The following is a 16,438-nucleotide window of genomic DNA, read 5'->3' on the forward strand; positions in this document are numbered from 1 at the left end:
TATATAAATGTAATAACACTTCATTCAGATTTTTATTTCTTTATTTATTTTTTGCTCTGCTGCTTTTATGAAAGGGATACATGCTCGTGGAAAAAAATAGACGATAGATAAATAGACAGATGATAGATAGCTATCTCTAAACAGTACAGAAACATATAAAGTATATTAAATAAAAAATAATAATTCTCTACCTTCTTCCTATCCATAGTTCCATCATTAACAGAATTTTGTATGTTTTTTAGATGTTTTTATATAAGGACTCACATTTCTTTTTTTTCTTTTTTTTTTTTTTGCCAAATCAGATGACACTACACACATTGTTCTGGAACTTGCCTTAATTTACTTAATAAAATAATATCAAATCTTTTTTTTTTTTTTTTTTTTTTAAGAGAGAGAGAGAGGAAAGGAGATGAAGAGAGAGAGAAACATTCATGTAAGAGAGAAACATTGATCAGTTGCCTCGAGTTGACCTGGAATGGAACCTGGAACCTGGGTATGTGCCCTGACTGGGAATCAAAGCAGTGACACTTTGGTGTACAGTACGACGCTCCACCAACTGAGCCACACTGATCAGGGCTTAACAATAATTCTTGTTAATCTCTCTTCTTTTTTGTAATCTCAGCCCTTATTGATCTATATTTTAGAAAGTGACTAAAGATTTTAAAAGTAATGAAGCTTATATGCAGACAGCAAGACTATATTGTACAACAAAGAGCACAGAAACCTTATTTGTTCTTTTCGGTGCCAATTTCAAAATCTACTCCTAAATTTTTGATGGCTATATATTAAGCAGGATCTAACCCTGCACTGTCCAGTACAGTGGCCACTAGTCTCATGTGGCTACTTAAATTAAGCTTAAATTTCACTTCCTCAGTTGCAGTAGCCATATTTCAAGTGCTGATGGCCAATATGGTGGCTAGTGGATACCATACTGGACAGGGCAGATACAGGATAACCAATCATGACAGAAAGTTCTACCATGTGGCTTATGACCTGAGATAAGCCAAATGCATAGATGTCTTGATATATAAAAAAAATTAAAGACTTTTTTTTTAAAAAAAAAAAAAAAAAAAAAAGGAAGTTCTCTTGGATGTCAGTGTTATCACCTTAAGCTTTTGCCATAGAGGGAATCTGATGAAAGATATTGATAATAGGCTTTTTTCCTGGTGTCACCGCGGGGATGAAGCCGATCCTGCTGCAGGGCCATGAGCGGTCCATCACGCAGATTAAGTACAAACGCGAGGGCGACCTCCTCTTCATGGTGGCCAAGGACCCTATTGTCAATGTGTGGTACTCTGTGAATGGGGAGTGGCTGGGCACCTACATGGACCATACTGGAGCTGTGTGGTGTGTAGATGCTGACTGGGACACCAAGCATGTCCTCACCGGCTCAGCTGACAACAGCTGTCATCTCTGGGACTGTGAAACAGGGAAGCAGCTGGCTCTACTCCAGACCAATTCAGCTGTCCGGACCTGTGGCTTTGACTTTGGAGGCAATATCATCATGTTCTCCACAGATAAGCAGATGGGCTACCAGTGCTTTATGAGCTTCTTTGACCTGCGGGATCCGAGCCAGATTGACAGCAATGAGCCCTACATGAAGATCCCTTGCAATGACTCCAAGATCACCAGTGCCGTTTGGGGACCCCTCGGGGAGTGCATCATTGTGGGCCATGAGAGTGGAGAGCTCAACCAGTATAGTGCCAAGTCTGGAGAGGTGTTGGTGAATGTTAAGGAGCACTTCCGGCAGATCAATGACATCCAGTTATCCAGGAACATGACCATGTTTGTCACTGCATCCAAAGACAACACAGCCAAGCTCTTTGACTCCACAACCCTTGAACATCAGAAGACTTTCCGGACAGAACGTCCCGTCAACTCGGCTGCCCTCTCTCCTAACTATGACCATGTGGTGCTGGGCGGTGGTCAGGAAGCCATGGATGTAACCACCACCTCCACCAGGATTGGCAAGTTCGAGGCCAGGTTCTTCCATTTGGCATTTGAAGAAGAGTTTGGAAGAGTCAAGGGTCACTTTGGACCTATCAACAGTGTTGCCTTCCATCCTGATGGCAAGAGCTACAGCAGTGGTGGTGAAGATGGTTATGTCTGCATCCACTACTTTGACCCACAGTACTTTGAATTTGAGTTTGAAGCTTAAGAAGCTGTGTCTCCATCCTGGCCAGGGAAAAGTTTCTGGTTTAGGGCTCACAGAAAGTTTTGGACTCTGAGAAATAATAAATTAGTTTGGAAATAAAAAAAAAGATATTGATAATAAAAGAGCTAAGAAACCAAACAGGGCCAGAGAAGCACCCATGTACAGAGGACATGAGGAAGCCACTTCTACCCCTAGGGCAGCAGGGCGGAGGTGCCCTAGGGCAGGATGATCTGGCCAAAGCTGAAGCCATGGAGAATATACAGTGACTGCTATAGATGCTGCTCAGTGAATAGAAGAGAGAGAACTTGACTTGGTTTTTCCCCCTCCTATTGCCTTCTCATCTCCTACCAGTACCTTCCACTGGCCCAACTCAGCAGAAAGCTGGCAGTCACAAGGGCCTGGGAAAGGCCGTCTGCAAGGAAAGGAGGAACATGTGCAGCAGGCAGGGCCCTCAGAGATGAGGTAGATCCAAAATCACTGGGAGAATTACAGGCACCATGTAGGAAACAAAGACCTCATTGATGGAGCTGGGGTGATGATATACAGGAAACCAACCATGAAGGCCCTTGGATGGGCCCTAAGGAGTTTGGACTAAACATGAAGGCCCTTGGATAGGCCCTAAGGAATTTGGACTTTATCCAGAGCCTCTGAACAGCTATTGACAGGTCTTAGGAAAAGTATCATGATCGCATTTGTGTTTTAAGGAGATCATTAGGCTAGGGCCAACAATCCTCAAAGTGTGGCCCCTGGACCAGCAACAACTACATCACCTCGAAACTTGTTCTCAGGCTCCAACCCAGACCTAGTGAGTCAGTAGCTCTGGGGGTGGGGCCCAGCAGTCTGTGTATGAATGAGTCTTCCAGGTGATTCTGATTCATACTAGAGTTTGAGAATCCCAGGGCTAGCCTAGAGGTAGGAAGACCAGATAGCATCAAGTGAGAGATGATGAAGGCTCTGCTTAAGACATGGGACATGAAGCGGGTGCTTGGAGAATAATTAAACAGGTAAAACTGGCAGGGCTGTTGACAGGGTGTGCATGGCAATAGGTAGGGAAGAATCCCATCAGGAACAAGCCAAGGAGGCTGCTGCCCATGTGATGAGGTTTGTGGGGCACAGACCCAAATACATTCAGTCACTGAACAGCTGCTGCTTGCTCAGGATGCTGCTTTAGGTGCTGTGCCCTGGACCCGCAGAGAAGGTGCAGCCTCCACCCAGGGCCTGACAGCTACATTAGTCTCTCCAGCAGATTGTTGATGCTCAACTCCCACCACTAGATTTGAACTTCGTTAAAATGCAGATGACTTGTCCAGGGACAGCATAGGGTCTATATTGTTCAGCAGCACCAGAGTCCAAAAGAGGCCGTACACCCCATGAGCTTGGGAATTCCCTCAGATCAGGGGTGGGCCTCCCTTTTTCTTTAGTTCAAACAGTGAACACAGGGTTTTGATCAGCGCTGTCCAATCAAACTATAACATGAGCCACATATAGGCATATTTTGGAGGTATTGAGGGTTTGGTTCCAGACCACCATAATAAAACAAGTCATAATCCTTTTGCTTAAACTTCAATTTGTAAAACATGCAACATCTGTGAAGCACAAATAAAGTGGCACAATATAACAAGGTTTGCCTGCATACAATTTAAAATTTTTCTAGTAGCCTCATTCGAAAAATTACAAAGAATGAGCAAACCTAATTTTAATCATTATGTTATGTAAGCCATCATTTCAACTGGTAGTCAATATTTAACAAATTACTAACGAGATGTCTTACATCCCCCCCAACCCCATGCTAAGCTTTGAAATTTGGTGTGCAGTTTATACTCACTACACATCCTAATTGCAAGTTGCCCCATTTCAAGTGCTCAGTGGCCATGTGGGGTTGGTGGCTCCCATACTGGGCAGTGCAGGTTTAGAAGATCCTATTTGGACCTTCCTGAGTAAACAAAATAGATGCATTCTCTCTCCCATAGAACAGACAACCAAGGACTTGTTACCGGTAGCGGTGTCATTGCCATAGCCATCGTTCTGTGGGAAAGGAAATTGGGGACCAGTGGAAGTAAAAGAGAGAGAGTGTGAACAACATGGGTGGGCAGAGGGGCATGAAAACAATTTGCCTGGAAATCTAAGGTGGGAAGAAACGGGCATGAGAATACCCAGGGATGGGATGGGTAGGAAGGTAAGAGGCCAATACAAATGTGAACACCTGCGTTCATAGTATGCCCTCAGCCAGCACTGCTGTACCCACCATGAGTATTTATTTCCTTGATGCTACAAAATGCCTGGGTCTACAGTGTTCACATTTATTCAGCAAGGAATAAATGGTGGAATATATTTACAGGGTGGGGCAAAAGTAGGTTAATAGTTGTTCATATGGAAAAGAATACAATAATTAATAAATAATAATACAAGAATATACTCTGTGTTTTGAGCACTCACAGCTGTAAACACAGCTGCTCCCAGTACTCAAGGCTTCCAGCTCAGTTTTTCCATTTACTGTGTGACCTTGGGAAAGTTACTTAATTTCTCTGTTCCTCTGTTTCCTCATCTATGAAATAGAGTTTACAGTACTACCTTCCTTAGAGAATTTTCATGAAGATCCAATGAAACTATGACAACAAAATGTGCACATAGGACTGAGCTGCATGAAAAACTGTTGGTGGTTTTTTTTTTAAGAGAGTGGAAGGGAGGGGTAGAGACAGAGAGAGAGAGAAACATCGATGTAAGAGAGACACATCGATTAGGTTGCCTCCTGCACTCACCCCAAACCAGGGCCAGGGATTGAGCCTGCAACCAAGGTATGTGCTCTTGACCAGAATTGAGCCCAGGACCTTCAGTCTGAGGACCACAGCTCTATCCACTGAGCAAAACTGGCTAGGGCATATTTTTAAAAATATAAACTGTTATAATTATTTTTGGTAAAATTGAAATACATGCTTCTTCAATATTTCTCAAAATAGAGCAAAATAACCAGTAGTGTTGTTATCATTGATGGGAAAAAATTTCTTTATCTTTGCTTTTAGTTTTTAAAAGATAGACTTTATTTGAGAGCAAAGTTGGAAAGTGGAGGTCAAGGGCAAGGCCTCAGCCTGGAACTCAGGGCTCACCACCTTTTAAGGTCAGATGGGCCTGGGCAGGGAGGAAAAAAAGAGAAACATGAGAGGACAAGGCACACCAGACGCCCCATGGAAAGAGTGAGGAAACCAATACCAGAAGGTGAAACCCCAGCCGAGGTGGGTGAGGGCTGGGAACTCAGGCAGGGAGACAGGCCACTGGCTGTGCGTGGGAACCGGACCCCTGGGCCCTGCTTGTGGGCAGTGGTTTCCCAGCCTCCTCTCTGCCTGGTCTTGGCCAGTACCTCCAGTCTCCATTCCTCAGGGTAGACCCACACCTGTGGCTTTATTTGTATTGCAGGGTACGCCTATATCCCATCACACAGGCCTCAGGGCTCTACCCAATTAAAAAGAAGTTCCCAGCCCCTTGCAAGGCTGGGAACACCCAGCTTCCCATCTTACCCAGGAGACATGTCCCAGCCACCAGCACGAGTGTGGCTATGTATTCTAATGCAGCTAGGAGGTGGCCGTGGTGACCATGGTTGACCTCAACCCTGCTTGGTGATTCTGTCCCTTCTCAACTCTTATAGACACCCCTGGAGCCCTCAGGGTGACACCATGAAGTGCCATATTTTCTTCATTCCACCATATCGTCCTGACAGTAGGAAATTCTGGAGGATGATGCAAAGTTATGGAGAACAGCTTCAAAGAACGTGAACCAACCAACTCCCGTTCTAGACCATGTATAAACTATGGTGAAATTGGCCTGCCCCACCCCTTCCCTGGGACAGTAGATCTGGTTTCCAGAATGGAGAAGTTTCCACCGGAAAGGGAGCCAAAGCCCATTGCCAAGCCAGGGCATTAGGTAAACAGGGTCTTCCCCACAGACCTCCCTCAGAAGGAACAGAGCTGAGTGTTTGGGCTGCTCCATATAGTGTCCCCCAATAGAGGTGCAACTAACCAACGGACATCTAGGTACCTTCCAAGCCCAGGTTGGGCAGAACTGAACTCTGTTTTATTTTACTTGATGAGCTTTCTATCACTGGAATTCAGTGGCTCTGGGTCTTAATAAAGCCATTGAAGGAGACAACAACATAAATCCCAGAGTATTGGAGTTTCCTGCAAATTTGCCTCCACCTCTTCCTATATGTTTCACAAGGGCTAAGGAGTACATTCATTCAAATGAAATTAAACGTGGCAGAATAAGTAGGTCTAACAATGCAGCACCCGAGCAACACTTTAGATATACAATATTTAGTGATGATTTTAACCACATTCTCCCACCAAACTTCTGGGTCGTGCAGCCATCATCCCCAGTTTGTCTCTCTTCATTAAGGAGTTCATATGTGTTAGCAGAATAGAGCGCCTCCTCCCAACCCTTAGCTCCGCCATATTTTCCAGAACAAACTTCCAAAGGACAAACTGAATGGCCAACTTGTCCTTGTCAGGATCAAGTATTGATTTCAGGCTGGTGCTGAGCCAGGGCTGGGAATGGTATGTGGTGTCTGCTCTCAGGGAACTTTCAGCTGAGTGATAACAATCACTACAGGGTGGGGCAAAAGTAGGTCTACAGTTGTGCATACTCAAAACACAGAGTTTATTCTTGTATTATTATTTAATAATTATTGTATTATCTTCCATATGAAAGCTGTAAGCCTGCTTTTGCCCCACCCTGTATACTCACACACCAATACCCAGAGATAAAGGCTCCCATGGAGATGTGTACAAGCAAAGGGATGGGACTGAAGAAGCCACCGTTGAGTGTGGTCACTGAAGGAGAGTTCCTGAGAGAAGGTGACGTTTATTTTGTCATTGAAATCTTGCTGAAGCTCACAGGTGGACAAAGGTGGAGTGTAAACCCCCACACTGCAGCCACAGAACATGTGCAACAGGAACGGGTTCAAGAAGGACACAGGATGGGTAAGAAAGGGCCAGAAGGTGAATGGTCTGAGCCACTGAAAGGTTTGAAGCTGGGATGTGACAGGATCAGGTTTGCTTTTGAAAAGGTATCTCTGGCAGCATCATGAAAGACTGATAAGGAAATCAATTAAAATGGAGAGGCCCATTAGAATGCTACTGCAATCAACTAAGTGAGATACTAAGGATTCAAACTAAACTCTAGAAGTGGAGACAGAAACAATGCAAGAGTTATTTAGGACATAAAGCCAAAACACTTAGTCAACCCTGCATGCTGAGTGAGAAGAGGAAGGCTCCCTTGTCAGCTACTGTGTTAGATATTGCCTTAGTTTGAGTTGCCCCAATAACAGATCCTGAGACAAGAATCTGAGTACCGGTAGTTTATTTAGGAAATGATAGCAAGACTCATAAGGAGGGTCTGGAACAGGTGAGAGAAGGAGTGAGGAAAGGGTATATTAATGAGTAGTAAGTACACTGATATAAGCTCTAAGGCTCAATCCTACTGGGTACCCTCTCAGACACTATGTAGACTACAGCTCAGAACTGACGCAGGAGGTGAGGAAGCCTGGGTTTGTATCCACCAACTCTCATCCCTCAATAGTTGAGGGTCAATCCTAAAGGTGCTCATTCCCCAGAACTTGTGCCCAGCCCTAAGCTAGGATCAGCAAGCCCTAAGGCCAAAGAAAGCCCTCGGGCAGAGGGACAGGAGTGCTAGAGGTAAGAAACATTGATGTGACAAAAAGTGACCACCAAAGTTGCATGTGACCTCCAAGGTGGTTGGAGAGGGTAAGAACCAGAGCACAGCGTAGCCTGGGAGGTGTCTAGAAGGTCACAGATTCGTATTGCCTAACAAGGCCATAGTAAATAATTTCTGAGATATCATGTCAATTTCACTCCTCAACAAATTTTTAAATGAGCTGTAATATACATTAATCAGGCCACATTACGGAAGCCCTGTAGTTACTAGGTGAGTCCCATCTAGTCATCTTGTAGGTATCAGTATTGTTCCATGGCCACACAGGCTCTGGGAAATGCATTGAGAATGACAGACTGATAAAAGAAGCATCAAGACTGCAACCATAATGCTGTATATAACTACTTATGATTAGAAGAGTGGACGAGAAATTTGGTGCAGGATCTGAGAATGTCAGTAACCTAAGAAGCTTCAAAATTACGAACTGATTCTGGGTAAATATGGATGGCTCATGCCTAGAGGGAGGAAAGCCAAGTATTGTTTGATACTCATTTCTTGAGGCTTGGAACTGTCTGATTTGGTCTCTAGATCAACCACACTCTGGTAATCTTCTGAGGCCGTTTTGATTTTTTTCTTTGGCATTCCCATGGATCCCAGTCTCTCCCCATATTAAAGAAGGTGGCTGCCAAGAGACCTCAAGGGACCATCCCCAAAGAAATACATATGAATATGAACAGGATTCACAGGCCTAGAGAAACTTCCACACACTTTTAAACTTATCTTGGAAAAGATCAGACGTTTCCTACCCACAGATTTGAATCAGCCTGAGCCTAAAGTATTTAATTTCCATATTTAGAGCAGTAGTTGCCATTGGTATATAATACAAACCATCCCATGCAGCTGTGATTTGGGCATATACTGATTACTGCTAAACTACCCAGAATTCGAGCTCAATTTCACAAGACAGAAATATTACTTTTTTTCCCTTTTGGTCATAAAAGATCACCCAAGGAAGTAGCATGACAAAATGTTTCCTGATGCTGTTACAGGCGTATGGCTGAAACTCAACCTCGCATACATCTGTACAAAAACGTACTGAGCAACCCACAAATAGCTGAGCTTTCTGGCAACGTTAACACCCGAGCATCAGCAAGCCTTCTGTCGCTAATTATTTGAGACATCGCCTGTTTTGCTTTAATAACATCCTGAGCTGTTTATCAAAGAGGTCATAACATAAGAAAGTATTCGTGCCATCTTTAATAAAGAAGCAATCTGACTGGACAGGGAGAGAAGGAAAAACACTGTTGTAATAGAGCAACAATCAAATTATGTCTATAATGGGCTTTAAATCTTTAGAAGAAAAGATCTACAGTTTAGCAGTACAAAGCAGCATTATTCCTGCTGTTATTAAAAACTGCCCTCTAATCCTTCACACATATGTAATACATCTTGTCCAAGGATCTCAAAGTCCATTATAAATAAACAAGAGGCTATACTTTATAAAATCCGGCCAAGGCCACAAAAGGGATGGAACTCTCTGCTCATGAATAAGCCGACACTTTTAGAACGACTCACCAGCCAATGACATAAAGTCTCTTGGTCTCACCAAAGTTGGGAGAAATAACTGATTCTTGGTTTACAAAAGGCACTCAATGAACACTTGTAGATACAAAGATTAATAAAAGATCCACTGCAGGAACTTTGTGAAGGTTAGTTAATTCATGGGAGTTTTTTAACAAATATATTTTATATATAAACTAGAGGCCCAGTGCACGAAATCCATGCACATGTGGGGTCCCCAGTGGCTGCTAGCTGCCAGCTGGGACCTCCCTTTTCCCAGCAGCTGCCTGCTGCCTGTCAGGGCCTTTCTTCCCACGGTTGGCTGGCTGGCCCCACCCCCTGGTAGAACTCCCAGTTGAACTCCCGGTCGAGGGGACAATTTGCATATTAAGCTTTTATTATATAGAATGTTACCATAAAATATATAAACCCTTATAAATTCACTGTTATCCAGGGAGCCTGGTAATCTCAGTCTCAAAGCAGAGAAATTTTAGTTAATTACCTCCCTGCTTCCTACAGCTGCATTACTATCTTTCCACATCTCTGCTGAATTTCTCTCTCAGGTAACGGCAAGTCTAAGACCCAGTGAAGAAGGAGGGGAGCAAAACTAATGCCAGAATACAGAAAGACCACCTGTTTAAGAAGCATAAACAATTAGCTGGTAAGGATAGCCGCTTTATTCACTTAGCGAATGTTCGCAAACAGTCACGAAATCAAGAAATGATTCAGTGTCCAATATATGCCAGGCCTTGTGTTTGACACCGGCTTAGAGAAATGCAAGAGACTATAATACAGCAAAGATATAGAGTAGGGAGATAAAAGGTAACATTTAAACCAGTCAGTGTGATCCAGAGTGATTGTCAATGGGATCTGTAGACCTGGAGCAGGGCTTTCCAACCTTGGCATTATCAACATTTTGAGCCAAATAATTCTTTTTGAGGAGCTGTGCTCTGTAGGGTGTTTAGCAGCATCCATGACCTCTACCCACCAGATGCCAATCACACTCCTCTCCCGGCCACCCCACCCCAGTCATGACAATCAAAACATGGTCAAGTGGCCCCCCGAAAGACAAAACTTTGCCCAGTTAACAACCACTACCTTAGAGGTCTCAGAAAAGAATTAACTTTCTTCCCCTTAGATACTGATATTAACTGGACGCTTCTGAGTAAAATGCTTAATTCTATCTTCAGTCATCGCATCTCTAGGTATTTTTAATTGTGTGTTATCCAGATCATCAGTGTCCACAGGCCACTTGAATAATGAACCATCCTATTTCAACACAGCATCTGTCTCCATTTCTGTATTATAAACCCAGGCCCCAAAAGTAGCATTTATATTGAAAAAAAATCTAAACAAAACATTTACTTATATTGTAAGGGACTGCATATACAATGATGATAAATCTCCATGATGTCATATGTCAAAGAATGACTCAGAAACATGTAGTTAATTATATGCATGCCAAATAATTCACTTGTTTGTAAAGGAGATGGCCATTAAACAGTTGTCAGTTAATAAAGGAACACAGGATTTATTTTTTTAAAAAACAGTGGTGGGAAAGAAGGAAGGGGAAAAAAACAATGAGAACAGTGAGTCTTATTTTGCATTTTAGAGGTAAATTAATTAGCTGGCAGCTAGCAAAGAGGTCTGTCTGGGTCCTCTGCTTTTGAACAGGCTATGAAAGGTATCAAACAAAGCAATTTCAGTTGATGATGGATTCTCCAAGAAACCTTAAGGGTTTGGCTGTGGAGTATGTGTGAGGCTGCTGGTGACACATCTGCTGGATCCTTCATCAGCATCTTGTGGTCGTCAGGTAGGGTCCGTGCCATTTCAAGTTATTCAGAATAACTCTAGCTAATTTTAATAAAGCAGCCTTATTTTTAGCACTATAACTGTAGGGAAAGAAAGTGCTACATAAAAAAAAAGCTTCAAATTTCCAAAAGCTAGAAGTCTTAGGACTGGGGATTTTTTTTTTTTTTAAATGTGGGATTTTCTGCTCTTCTAAGTAACAGCTGACTTTTCACCCATTCATCAAACTGCAGCATCAACAAAGCTCAAGCTCATCTGCTCTTCCCTCCTGGATTCGAGAAGATTCTAGCCACCTAATGTGCCACCAAAAACTGACAGGAAAGAGCTCCTTGAAGTGCCACCACCTTGGTGGATGTTTCCAGAATGGCTACTCTTCCTTTCTTGCTTCAGGTTGAATTACTTTAGTAAAGAAACACCCATTATTTGACATCCATATGATCCCTGAGTGCAGTTCCTGGCACAAAAGGGTCAGTCAATTAATGGCAAATAGTGTTGGAGGTTTTATTATTATAGGTATCATTTACTGGGTACTTACTATGTTCTAGGCATTGGACCAAGCTCTATGCAGATTTTTATTCCATTTACTCTTCACATCAACCTGAAATTACTATAAGGACTATTATATACCCATTTTACAGAAGAATTCAAGAAAGAGAGATTCCTATTGCTGCAAGCTCATCTAATTATTTTTAACTTTTCAGTAATCCCAATTTATCTACTTATTTATTTATTTTGGAAAACCTTCCCTTTTCTTGCCTGAAGAATCTCTCTCTTCCCCACCCTCCCCCATCCCCATCCTGAGGCCTTTAGTCATAACTTCTCCTTATATGTATTTCAAATATTTTATTTCCCTATTGCATGGTGCCCAAATTCAATGTAATTGCATTTTTTTGAGTGTTCATTTGTTCTAAGCCGTGGCTCTATTTTTAAGATACTGCCTGCCAGACACTTGAGATCATTCAAAGATATGACTAAGATATGATTTGATTAAGATAATGATTTGGCCCTTTGTCATCCTCCCAAAAAGAAGCAAAGACTTGCCCGACACAAAATGAGATGTGAGCAACAGACTGAGTGACCCAAAAGGAGAGAGCAAACTACTATGCCTGGAGACATGAAGGAAATGGCATTTACACTGAATTTTGAGGGATTTTGAGGAGGAATTAGTCAGCATAGGGAAAGAGGAAAATGTATTCTGGTCAAAGGAAACAGTCCCATAGAAAAGTTGCACACTTTACACTGTATACCCATTCATCTTTGCAATAAATATTTTCACAGATAGTACATGACAAATACAGCAATAAGGGATCCAATGGTGAACAAGAGAGGCAACATTGGGGTTCTCAGGTACCTAATATTCTGATGAAGGAAGTAGGGCAGCTGATTTCCAAAGATGGCCAGCATTGATTTCTTTCCCTCCTTTGTGCACATCCGTTTCTCCTTCCTCCCATCAGGAGGTAGAGCTTATGTCCCCTCCTCTGAAATTTGGGCTGAGCATATGGCTGTTCTGACCAACCAAATGTGAATAAAGAGATTCTGGGACATCCAAGCTCAGACATTAAAAAGGTCTAGAAGTTTCCACTTTGTTCTTTTTGTAACTCTGAGCTGTCACATAAGGAGTGCAGACTCCCCTTCTGAAAAGAGAGGCAGCATTGAGGAGTACCAAGGCAGCATATATCCAGCTCCACACTGCCTCCTGATTACAGCTGCATTAGAGCACCTATTCTGATTATTCTACTACTGCGAAACGGACCACTCTAACATTTAGTGGCTCAAAACAATAACATTTCTTTTACTCATACATCTTCAATTTGGGCAGAGTTTGGTCTCTCCACATGATGCTCCACATGACCAAGGGCGAGAGGATTCACATCCAAGCTGGCTCAATTATATGGCTGGCAAGTTAGTGCTACGTAGCAGTGGAGTCTCAGCCAGGACTGAGACTTCACATGGCCTGGGCTACTTTCAGGAACAGTAGCTGGGTTCCAGTTGCCAGTATCACAGGAGAGAGCCATGGGAAGCTGGATTAACTTTTATGAACTAGCCTTGGTCTTATAACATCGCTTCTGCTATGCTCTATTAGTTGAGCAATTAACAATGGTACACCTACCTTAAGAGGAGGGGACATAGACTCCACCATTTGATTAAAGTGTGGCCAGATTCTGGAATGCATATAGAATGGGAAATATTGTTGTAGACATTTTTATCTACAGAGCCCAAGCAAGACCAGTAGAAGAACTGAACAGCTAAGGCCCAGCCAACTCTTAGAATCATAAGATATGATAAAATGCATGTTGTGTTAAGCCACTGGGTTTGGGGTGGTATGTAAACAGAGCAAACAGATCACTAGATAGCTAAATACATTTCAAAATTATGCATACATACATGTATGGGCAGGAAAGTTCATATTCTGAAAAATACATTTCAATACACATTTATCAGACGGGAAAGACAGGGATCTAAGCCTACTCTAAATTGGACACCAAAGGTGGCCTTTATTGGCATTTTTTTTCCTGCAGTTTAAAATTACAATGAGAATGGATTAATAGATAATTTTAACAAGATTTTTTAAATGTCAGCAGATCGGATTAGTTCAATGTAAAAGACAGAGCATAGAAAAATTCAACCTAAAATAGAACATGCAGAGAAGCTTATATAATTAAAATAACTTCTTCCCCAAAGAATCTCCAAGTTCCGAGTTAGCAAAGTTGGGAGTAGGAACAGGTAATGGAGTAATACTGCAGAAGTTTAAATAAAGGCCAGCCCTGTGGATTGGTCGGGCCATCAAGGAGGTTGCTTTCAAGGTTGTTGTGTAAAGCAAAAATTCCCTGGGGTCAGTATTGGCCTTGAAAATATCTTCAGTCACTAAGGAGATTACAGATAGACTGTCTCTTGATAAGACTGACAGTTTTTCCTCCCACATTAGAACAGATCATAATTCTTCAGTTGAGCACCAGATCAAGTTTGTGACTTGCATTAGGAGTGTACATTGTACAGAAAATAATATATACCTTTAAATGTTAGAGTCACACTCAACCTGATGAGACGCTCAACCTCAGTGGCACATGGAAACTGAAGTGTATTGAAGGAACAACAGAATCACAATTCCTGCCTTGCTCTTCACCAGTGAGTAGATTGGACAGTTCATATCTATTATACCTTTAGGGCTGTGCTCACTGGCACCCTTGACCCTCAACCCTCTCTAGATATAGTTGACTCTTGAACATGGATTTGAACTGGGAAGTTCATTTATAGTCTAAGTTTTTTCAATCAATTACAGTCAGCCCTTCCTATTCAGGTGTTTCATATTCACAGATTCTAACCAATCAAGGATAGAAAATACTATTTTCTCATTCCCAACTGCAGTTTCCCAACCTGCAATCAAAAATACTGTTTTCCACCGAAACCGGTTTGGCTCAGTGGATAGAGCGTCGGCTTGCGGACTGAAAGGTCCCAGGTTCGATTCCGGTCAAGGGCATGTACCTGGGTTGTGGGCACATCCCCAGTAGGAAATGTGCAGAAGGCAGCTGATCGATGTTTCTCTCTCATCGATGTTTCTAACTCTCTATCTCTCTTCCTTCCTCTCTGTAAAAAAATCAATAAAATATATTAAAAAAAAAATACTGTTTTCCACCTGCAGTTGGTTGAGTCGGAAAATGCCAATGGCCAATTGTAGAGCCAAAAGTGACACGGGGATTCTCAACTGTGCAGGGGTGAGCGCCCCAACCCCAGTGTTGTTTGAGGACCCACTGTAGTTGATATCAAAAACATGAAATGGCTGAAACCGGTTTGGCTCAGTGGATAGAGCGTCAGCCTGCGGACTGAGAGGTCCCGGGTTCGATTCCGGTCAAGGGCATGTGCCTGGGTTGCGGGCACATCCCCGGTGGGGGATGTGCAAGAGGCAGCTGATCGATGTTTCTCTCTCATCGATGTTTCTATCTCATCGATGTTTCTAACTCTCTCTATCTCTCTCCCTTCCTCTCTGTGAAAATCAATAAAATATATTTAAAACAAAAAAAAACACGAAATGTACATATGTCCTGGCTCCTGTGTGCAGAGCTGCTGGTTATTGTCCTTCCCTCCAGAGCAGTCACAGTTCTGTCTTCTAAACAAAGGTTAAGAGGTGCAGAAATTAGGTCCAAAGAGAGAACTCTGCAACTCCACAATAGACATGAAGAGAAAAACAAAGGCCAGCAACATAGAGAAATTAAAAACATCATTCCATGCCTAGAGTAATGCCGTCTCAGCTTTTGATATGTTAGAATTCCCCAAGCCTGCTTATCATAAAAATGGGTCATAGCTCCACAACATAGTACTATGTAGTACAGATACCACATAGAGTTTATCAAATAAAAACAAAAACGATAAGGAAAGAAGTAGTAGTAGTAGTAGTAGTAATAGTGTATAAATAAACTCATTAACTCACAGCTTAGGCCAGGCATGGATAAGGGTGTGAACACAGACAACATCCCAAGAGATTAGGACTCTGATCCCATAATATTCTAAATTTGTATAGGGTCATGGAAACAGAACAGCTACGAGACTGTTACATGGGATCTTCTGGCCAGGGAAGAGGCTGTCTGTGTTAGAAGAAATTGGGGGAGGTTGTCTCAAGAGCTGAGCACCTGCTATCAGCCTGTTGAGCTAACTCAGATCTGCTGAGTCTCCAGGTTCATCCAACTCTGTCTCTCCTCATTGCTTTCTGTTCATGCAAGTTAAAAAGAAATGTGCCTGCATTTGGAAAGAGATCTCCAGATGGTACCTGTACATGATATATTTAGTAACCAATCTAGTCCTCCTTTTATAAACCAGTGGTCACTATCACCAGATATTTGAAGATATTAAAGTACAAATTATATACTCAGATATCAATAATACAGGAAATAGATAAGAATTTTTTCATTCTTATTATGAGAAGACTAGAGGTCCGGTGCACAAGATTCGTGCACTCAGGGGGAGGGGGTCCCTCAGCCCAGCCTGCACCCACTCACAGTCCAGGAGCCCTCAGGGGATGTCTGACATCCTTAGTGCTGCTACAGAGGCGGGAGAGGCTCCTGTCACCACCTCTGCGCTTGCCATCCGTGAGCCCAGCTCAGGCTTCTGGCTGAGCGGCACTCCCCCTGTGGGAGTGCACTAACCACCAGGGGGCAGCTCCTGCATTGAGAATCTGCCCCCTGGTGGTCAGTGTGTGTCATAGTGACCAGTGTTCAGTTCTGGTGTTCAGTCAACTTGCATATTAGCCTTTTATTATAT

At 42.7% G+C, this 16,438-nt stretch overlaps 1 protein-coding gene across 1 annotated transcript; it reads left to right on the plus strand.

Moving 5' to 3' along the window:
- Positions 1-1,180: 1,180 nt before the first annotated feature.
- On the plus strand, positions 1,181-2,249 carry LOC308523596 (eukaryotic translation initiation factor 3 subunit I-like; the record flags this gene model as incomplete). Its single annotated transcript, XM_081097644.1, has 1 exon — positions 1,181-2,249. The coding sequence occupies one exon, from the start codon at positions 1,181-1,183 to the stop codon at positions 2,156-2,158; it is 978 nt and encodes a 325-aa protein (XP_080953770.1). The 3' UTR covers positions 2,159-2,249.
- Positions 2,250-16,438: the final 14,189 nt, after the last annotated feature.

Source organism: Myotis nattereri (genome assembly GCF_964212035.1).
Source record: "Myotis nattereri genome assembly, chromosome: 8".
NCBI classification, from domain to species: Eukaryota; Metazoa; Chordata; class Mammalia; order Chiroptera; family Vespertilionidae; genus Myotis; species Myotis nattereri.